Source organism: Carya illinoinensis, chromosome 13 (assembly GCF_018687715.1).
Source record: "Carya illinoinensis cultivar Pawnee chromosome 13, C.illinoinensisPawnee_v1, whole genome shotgun sequence".
NCBI classification, from domain to species: Eukaryota; Viridiplantae; Streptophyta; class Magnoliopsida; order Fagales; family Juglandaceae; genus Carya; species Carya illinoinensis.
The window spans coordinates 22808783-22817555 of record NC_056764.1 but is presented as its reverse complement, the minus strand read 5'-3'; the positions used below and the strand labels follow the sequence as shown (position 1 = coordinate 22817555).

At 34.1% G+C, this 8773-nt stretch overlaps 1 protein-coding gene across 2 annotated transcripts; it reads right to left on the bottom strand.

The window, feature by feature from the left end:
• Positions 1–2707: 2707 nt before the first annotated feature.
• On the bottom strand, positions 2708–7936 carry LOC122292851. Of its 2 annotated transcripts, XM_043101394.1 has the most exons (5): positions 7600–7931; positions 6195–6259; positions 6066–6126; positions 5497–5643; positions 2708–2982 (listed from the first exon to the last, which is right to left on the bottom strand). In XM_043101394.1, exons 1-5 carry the CDS (start codon positions 7871–7873, stop codon positions 2858–2860), a joined length of 672 nt encoding a protein of 223 aa, XP_042957328.1. In that variant the 5' UTR covers positions 7874–7931; the 3' UTR covers positions 2708–2857. The 2 variants fall into 2 exon arrangements, with proteins under 2 accessions (XP_042957328.1, XP_042957329.1); XM_043101395.1 differs by lacking the exon at positions 6066–6126 and having other exon boundaries at positions 5497–5617; positions 7600–7936.
• Positions 7937–8773: the final 837 nt, after the last annotated feature.

The following is an 8773-nucleotide window of genomic DNA, read 5'->3' as shown; positions in this document are numbered from 1 at the left end:
TAATGTCAAATTCATTGAAGATATTCAAGATAATGGGAGTACACAACCCAAGGATATTATATTTGAAGAGGAATAAATTAAAATCTCACTGATAAATACTGAGAGTGGCAAGGTGGTTACACATGTCATAATGCAAGACACAGATGCAAATCATGTGACGCCTTAGATTCTACTTAGGATCGGACATACTTTGAAACGTCAGGATATAAAACACAAGGTTACCTATTCCTGTTCATGACAGCTAAAGATGCAATGCACCTAACATATATCTAACAGTTACAATACACACAATGGATAATTCTTTTTTCTTTGAGCAATACTATGTACTAAATATATCCCAAAATAACATAAACATACTTCATATTCAAATGATAACAATAATCCAAAAGTTACAGTATTTGTCCAAAAGATTTTTAACGACATAAGTACTGGAGTCATAGCTCTATAATTTCAATACGAAAAAGCATAACTACTGAGCTAACTCATTGAGCGGCTCGCGCAACTTAGCCAAGATAGCCATAATCCTATCTAAAAATTAGAGGACTAAAGCAACAAGCTCCTCATCGTTGTGTCAAGGCCTAGTTGACCTCATCCAGTTGGTCCTCAGCTGGCTATCCACGTCTTAACCTATGATCTACCATTTCGGATGGAATGATAGTTTGGAGTACTAAGTAAGATTTGATTACAAATTTCAATAAGCTAACAACCAACTAAACTAGCAGTATACATATGCATGCATGACAGTAAAATGACATGAATGCTGATGTTAATATGAATGAGCTTGACATAACTTGGAAAATAGCATGACATATGCTGACATAACTTGAAAACTAACATGGACTAAAAAATGACATGAACTGAAATTGACATGAACATATACATGTTTGATTAAAAGTGAAATATGGATACAACACAAGTCCCATTGAGCTATGTGCTCCTGCTGTACCTCATCACATCATAGGTATCTACACCAGCTGTAAGTACGTCATTATATTGAATTAAAACTGGTTGGGACCACAGGCATTGGTGCCTGACTTTGCTTTAGAAACCAATTATTTAGGTCACATTTGAAACTTGTTGATTCTTACCTTCTCAACCTAGGGATTCCACACCAGTAAAAGACTCCAGAGTGGATAATAGAGTTCCACTAGAATAAAACCCTCGTCCTAATACGTGGGGTAGTGATAAAAATAAAGGACTCCACTAATTTGAAAATACTATTTTTCATGACACTCTAGGCATAGGACATAGCATGATATGTACAATGAATGTGTGACAAATGACATGACATAATGTGGCATGTAAAATATGAGCATGTACTTGAAATAATTAACATGGTATGACATATTAAATAATTTATAATAATTATACGTGAAAAGAATGTGCCAATTATTGCTTACCACCGTACATGCAAAAATACATTGGAAAGTAAGTTAGAGGCTAACTTATAGTGACTATAGCGCAATGCACGTAAAAAGGCGTGAAATAGCATGGACTAAAATAAAATAATTTTAAAGGTCAAAATATCCCTTTAAACACTTAAAATCCAAAACTCACTAACACATGGCAAAATTTGTCATTTTAGCCCTATTCGTGAGAAATGATTATTTTGCCCCTAAATTAAGGATTTCACATAAAAATTTCAAATTCTATCAAGATTTCTATTCCTTGTGTAAATTTAATCCTAGGTAAAAAATGAAATCAGAAAATCTTATAACTACGTTATGAGATAAACACTTGAGCTTATTATTTCAAGGACACGATTTATATGGTCTCAGGAAGCATGTCTAGAAAAGCACTAAACTTTGATTGAATTGATATGACTGCCGAGGGAAGATTATTTGAATTCTTACATTTTATTTTATGACTCATAGCTTAGGAGATTATGTAGTTTTGACTCAATATAATCATAAGCATATTAATATGAGGTTAAGAATTGCTTTGAATTATAAACTCATGAGAGATTAAGGGTTTTTGACCTAGTGAAACCAAATAGTTTGGGGGCATGAACAAGACATTATGAGTGATCTACTATGTTATTTAGATGGTGACTAAATATAATAGTCATATCCTTTGTCTTCTAGTCAAGTCGCACGTTTCCATTTCTATATGAGAGATAATTAGTTGAGAGATTAGAAGGACACGATATATAAACATGATGCCCATTGTGGACAAGTAAGAGATGTTGGTAAAGGGCTTGAAACCCATGACCCACGTGTTGTCTACATGGGTTAATAGCATGGATGGAGAAATTACTTTGGTAACTCCCCCGTGAATTAAATATCTCCCTTGCAGTTACTTAAAAGAGTCTTAAATACATTAGTTTTTAGAGCAGTGAACGTACAAACAAAAAAGCCTCTACTCTTTCTTTACAATTTCCTATATCAACCATGTTATGCTTTTGATTTTAAGTGTGAAATTATTTGGAAGATTCTAGTAGCTTTCTAAATGGCATAGAGGTGCAATTGCAACAATTTGACGTGAGACATAAGACAAGTAAAGATATGAGCTTGGGTGAATTCTATTTCGCTTGAGGTAATTCGAATTAACCTCGTATGAATATGCTACTAGAGATAGCACTTGATATAGTGTGTGTGAATATATATATATATATATATATTCCTTTTCAAAATTATAGCATGTCCAGCAAGAAAGAAATTGCTTTGGCACCCAAAATATAATAAAAATAAAAATTGAAAACTATAGATTGAGAAATGAGTGATGTACCACATATATTTTCATTTATTTTGTTATTACCTCAACAAAATTCAGTAACATTTTGAAGAGGTTCAAATATCTGAGTAAACAAATTTATTCATTCACACCTATAGTTTACTAAGATGTCATGTCCTCAGCTTCAACCTGTTTCAGTAGTCTCGGTTGGCTTATCAGTCTCTTGTTTATCTTCATATTCTTCTGCTTTGCTTGCAACTTCCACCGTGTTAAGCTTGGAAACACGAAACATTGCCAAATGAATATCCCCTAGCAATAAAAAAGATCTGAAGTTAAGCAGCTAGAGATGGACCTTCTGAAGCTAGTTGAATAAACAATGTTCACCAACTCAAGAATGCAATTTTAAGAACTTCACACTAAAGCACTTGTAAAACAACCTATGATTTATCAAATCCATTAACAATGAGATATCTATGTACTGAAACCCGGAAGATATTTCCATGATCTTTATATAAAACAATATTTCTTTATATATATATATATATATATTTCATTTTCCACATTACACATTACCTGTTTTCACATGATATACAAAACACTGGATCGGCTCAATATCCACTGCTTATGCAAATATATACTAAGGAGTTCAATGTCCTAGACTAGTAATGGAAAATCTAGTGGGTGGATAAGAAATTCGTAAGCATTTATTATGTCATCATTTTGGTCATCAATATTAGGTTTTCACTTGGAGATTAAGATTTTGAGTCTCAAAGTTTGATCTGGCTGGAGGGAAGAGTGTACAAGGCATTCAACATTGAAGGTCTGGGTTCTAATTTATTTCTTGAGAACCAAAAGTTTTTTATTACATGGAATTAATGCCAATCAATCCAACTATAAGGCCAGTTTTTAACTAGAAATCTAAATAGTTAATGTCACAGCAAGTTTGTGGTAAAGATGGTAAAAGAAGAGGGATAATGTCATTGCCAAGATGAGAGAGAGAGAGAGAGAGAGAGAGAGTTCTAATAAATTTTATCTCATTAATTCTACGGATAAAATGTACTATTCATAGATTTTATGGTATGTTTTCATCAACCATTGTGATTCTTCTGAAGATGTGGCATTCCATAAAAAAGACACATTTTCAACAAGATGTGTATTTTCATCTCTTTTCCATGTGGAATTCTCTTTTCAAGGCATTTCATAATTGTTCATAAGAATAACCATCCAAAAATTACTTATAGATACAACGTGTATGTATTCTTAATTTTGGATTTTTTTTTTTTTTTTACACTTTCCCACTATTTGCAATACTAAAAATATAGTTGACGAAGTATCAGGAAAATGTATACACAACTAAAGGTGTTTGGGGACTATGCCTTTACATTGTGATAGCATGTCAAAGTTAACTAGGATTGTGTTGTAGACAAAAGTTTGAACTAGTGATCCCTATATGATTGGTCAAACATATCTCACGGACAAGTTTTCTTCACTTCAGGTAGTTTTAGAAGTCAATACGTGGATTGACCCTACGTATATATTCTGGTTTTTGGTTTAAAAGTGCTCTAAAGACAAAGTAAGTCTCCTAGAATTGTCATCACTTTTGACACTCACATACACAGAATTATTAAAGGTGCTCTGTAATTAAAACACTTCAATAGAAAATTTGTCACAAGCCTATAAGAGCTTACTGCTCAGCCATACATTCACATCACACGTACCAAGTAACCTTCACATGATGAGTTAGTTTAAAACTAACTCATATGTACGGTGCTTATGGCATGTGCAATCACAACTTGTAGCATAATTGAGCTTGTTGAACTAAAGATCTTGATTATTAATTGTTGAGCTCTGTTTCCGTTATAAGTGATTATCTTTTATGCAATTTAATTGTATCCCCTTTAATATTTTCCACACCAATCCCTTGAAAGTCCTTTTGTTGATGGATATTTCAAATTTAGTCTTAAGTGATAACTACTTCATAAAAATTCACTATTAAAGTTAATGGAAGCACAGAAAAAGAAAGTCAACAAAGTGCAGTCAGCAACTTCTTTTTTCTATGGTTATCACTGTCCTTTGATTATCCCTCCAACTTAAGCTTCTGAAGTTTAAACAGAGTTAAAGGACTGATTGGATTGAAAGTAGCCATCCATGGGGATTTTACCCGCCCAACTGATATTTTCATAACAATAGGCTCCATGTTCCTTGATGAATTAGAGGCATGCTGTGTCTAAACTTCTGCTTGAACTAAAATTAGCTGGTGGAAGACTAGAACCGTGTATACCGCAAAATTGAAGGCAATTACAAAAAAAGAAAAAAGTGGCACCTCTGGAACCACCTTGAATCAAAGTCAATGACAAAAAAGACTCAAGGAAGAAGAAATGGTACCTTAGTGACACATTTGGGACAGCCTTGAGTTCAGATGTAATTTAGAAAGGTGTAATTAGTAACCAAAATTATTCTGAGGAGTTTGAAACAAATTAAAATCTTCATGGGACTTGAGTTGAAGTATGGTCAACCCATGGCACTGCCCATTAATACTTAGTTGTATAACAACAATCATCATCCTTGGGTTCCCGATTACCTTAGGTGAAAGACAACAAGTCTCCCACTTTTACACAGGCGAAGGAATGAAAAATAACATATAACGTTGAGTTTATAAAACCATATCCATAAGCATACAGAAGGTAACGGAGACTGACTTAATTTTAGGTTTAGAAGTTAAAAGTTACAGCTTGTCAATTCAGAAAAACGAACTACATGAGAATGTTTTCCCCAAAGAAATATGGATAATAAGTAAATATGATTTAGTTAAGAAAGTGATACCAAATATAATGCGGCTCCCAGTTGATGCAGTGGAAACAACTCCAGGTCTCAACCGCTTTTCATCAATAAATGTCCCATTGGTGCTGTCCAAATCCGTGACCAAGAGATTCCCTTGTTTCTTCTGAATGCGAGCATGCAGACCGGATACTGTTAGGTAGGAAGAAATGTTTCAAAATTCATAAATCTTGATCTTGAAAAAAAAAAAAAAATTATTCGAATTAATATAAAAACTGTTGGCTGAAATCCAAACATGATTTCCTGATGATGAAATGATCCAAACTAACAAATAAAAAGGAAGGAATCTTTTTTCAGAAAAGAACCTATTGAATTTATGCAATCCACAGCTTCCTCTGTAAGAGGTATGTGTCGAGCACATTAAAATGTTTATTATTGAAAGCATATTAAGACATTTTAAGTATGATAAATCTTTGTGATCACTTCCATGTTTCTTTACTCTAAAAAAAAAATAGCTTGAAAATCTATAATGAAATTACATAAGAACTCCTTCATTTTGACTGTGGAGTATGAGATAACATCAATGTTTTCTCAAGGGATTTAGGTGGAAATACCTGTTGCAACTGGAATCACTACATCAGCTTTCTCAGGAAGTCGACCAACAGTCACCTCACCCTAGTTATTAGATTAATTAAGTTATACATGGAATAATTATTATTAGAAAAGATGCTAAGAGTACTTACAGAAGCAATTTCAAATGCATCTGGCATTTTGACATTGTAACCTATGTGTCTTGTATCTCCATCACCTACGAAGCAGCAAAAATGCAGACGACTTGTTATTTCTTAAGCAAGAATACATCATCAATGTAATATAAAAAGTGTCAATCTAATGTAGCACCATGAGAAGATTACAACCAAATCCAAATAAAGTTCAGATTATATTTTAAAGTATATCAGTCACAGCAGAACAGAAGTTCCTATAAGTTTTGAATGAAAGCACAGATGAGTCTCCTAATTCCTGGAGAAGCATTTGGGATATTGGGGCTTAAATGCAGGTTGCTTATCCAACAGCAGCACTACCGTCTCAAGAGAAAAGAAAGTTTTTCTTTATACCTCTCTAACATTAGAGCTTGAAATTTGAGAGAGCTCCGGGGGGTGTGAGTGTGTGTTTTTGTTTGGCGGGGGGGGGGGGGGGGGGGGGGGGGGGGGGGGGGGGGGGGGGCGCGCCTGATCTCCCATGCTTAGTTCCTTCTGCCGCTTCACTTGATGGCAGGAGTTGGAGCATCATTATGAGCGTTCAATGGTTTCATAGCCTAGATTTGTTGGCACATTGAGAAAGCTTTCCATGAAAGTCTTTGATTAAAAAATGTCACTGTTTCTTTTGTTCGTTGTGACTACCTCAATTAAAATCAGAATATGGACTAGCATACTCCCATTTAAAAGCAACTCCCTATCCTGAAACAGATTTTTAAGTGATTTGAGTGTTGTTGGGAAAGACATGCACAAGGCAAAGATAAGACGTCTTATTGTGTTTCCAGTCCAAGTTCAATACCGCCCTCTACTTCAATGGGGAGGGAAGGAAGTGTGCAAGCACGACATCCAAAGCATTTTGTACAAACTTATTAACAGAATGTCAGAGGACCCTGCTCATAAAAAAAATTAAATGACAGAGGATGCCCATTTTCTAACACTTCTTTTCTCTTCACTTCTTTAGAAAAGCACTACAAGATTCTCGTCTCATCAATTATTTTCTATCTAACAAAATAGCCAAACATAAAGCTAATTTAAGACCAAAATTCTCTGTAGTGGTTTTGCTTCACAATTAAATACCCGAAAAAAATTAACAAAGGAAATGAGAAATCCAAGAGGTTGTTTAAAAACAAGAATGCTAGGAAAAAAAAAAAATATAGACATTGAATTTCAGGACACTATTCAGTAAGTCCTAGTTATCTAAAAGAATCATGAATTGAGATCACAAAAATGGTCAACTAAAGCTTATATTGGAGTGCAAAACTAAATGCACTTATAATCAGATTTCTACAACATTTTCCCAGAATAATAATTTTCTCCTACATCCCTCATCTTTTGTGAAAGCTGTATATATAACCTTTTTGTAAGCAACAGAGAAAAGGGTGAGCTTACTAACCAACAGGTACAAGAAGCCATCTTTCTGAAACATCTGTTGGAGGGTTTTCAGCCTTGGAAGCGTGTATGGCTCCAACACTCCACTGTTGCCTTGTTTTGATTCCAACTCCTTGTAACTGTGTGAGAAAGCTCTTAGAGGATTGAGACAGTGCTGAATTAGAAGCAAGAAAAGAAGCTTTACATTGAAAGATGGGAAGTGATGGAGGTGCGGGAAAACTTATCAGAGGCTTTAGAAATTTGGAATGGAGAAGAGGATGGGCAGAACTTATTTCCATTTATGCAAACTTCAGTTTACCTGCCCTGCCTGTGACACTTTAAACTTGCTGTTTGCTCATTTAAGGATGCCAGATACTGGATGAAAGGCTTTCTGGGCACACGTGTGGTGGAATATGTGGCAACCATTAAATGCTGTGACAAGGATTTGGATAACAACACCTCGACTCCCTCCAAGTTCCAGAGACAATTTGTTTACTTTACCTCCGTGTAATCCCGATAATTTTCGATGTTTACTGGTTATGTTTTATTTGAGAGTCCAATTTTAGTGCAGTTCAGGGTGGGGTGGAATGAAAATTTTATAAATAATAATAAAATAATTTATAAATAGTGTAAGATAGTTTTAGTTAAATATTTTGTGAGTTTTGAGAAATGAGAGAAAAAAATTAAATAAAAAATATTATAAAATTAAAATATTATTTTTATTTGAAATATTGAAAAAATTTAAATTATTTTTTATTTTTTATTTGAAAATTTGAAAAAATTATAATGATTAATTTGAAAAAATTATAATAATCCTTAAGTTGCTTTCTCGAAGAAAATATCATATCTATAAATCACGGACACACCAAATTTAACGAGAAAATATCATATCTATAAATCACGGGCATGCCAAATTTAACAGAATTTAAACATGAATAATGCTAGCCAGTGGGTGACTACTCTAACTTACTGACCAGAGTGGCATGCACCACGTCATCACTTTTAAAAAAAAATTGAAAAATTTGCAAACAAAAACAAAAGAACATCTTGACAAATTGGGAACTTAGTTGTGAACCCTAGCCTCCATCTCACACCTGCCCTTCCTCCCTCATAAGTCACTCCACTCGGGACTCCCCACCAAGTTGTTATTATGCTTTCACTTTTGGAAAAACTTCTTCATTTCTGCTAGGTAGCTGTTA

Bases quoted from the DNA above. Each gene is read 5' to 3' on its own strand.
- LOC122292851 (XM_043101394.1), bottom strand. From the start codon at position 7,873: ATGGAAATAAGTTCTGCCCATCCTCTTCTCCATTCCAAATTTCTAAAG. The intron at 5,644-6,065 runs GTATTTCCACCT...CCTACCTAACAG, and splicing joins AGTGATTCCAGTTGCAACAG to TATCCGGTCTGCATGCTCGC. The intron at 2,983-5,496 runs GTATCACTTTCT...TTTTATTGCTAG, and splicing joins TGGGAGCCGCATTATATTTG to GGGATATTCATTTGGCAATG.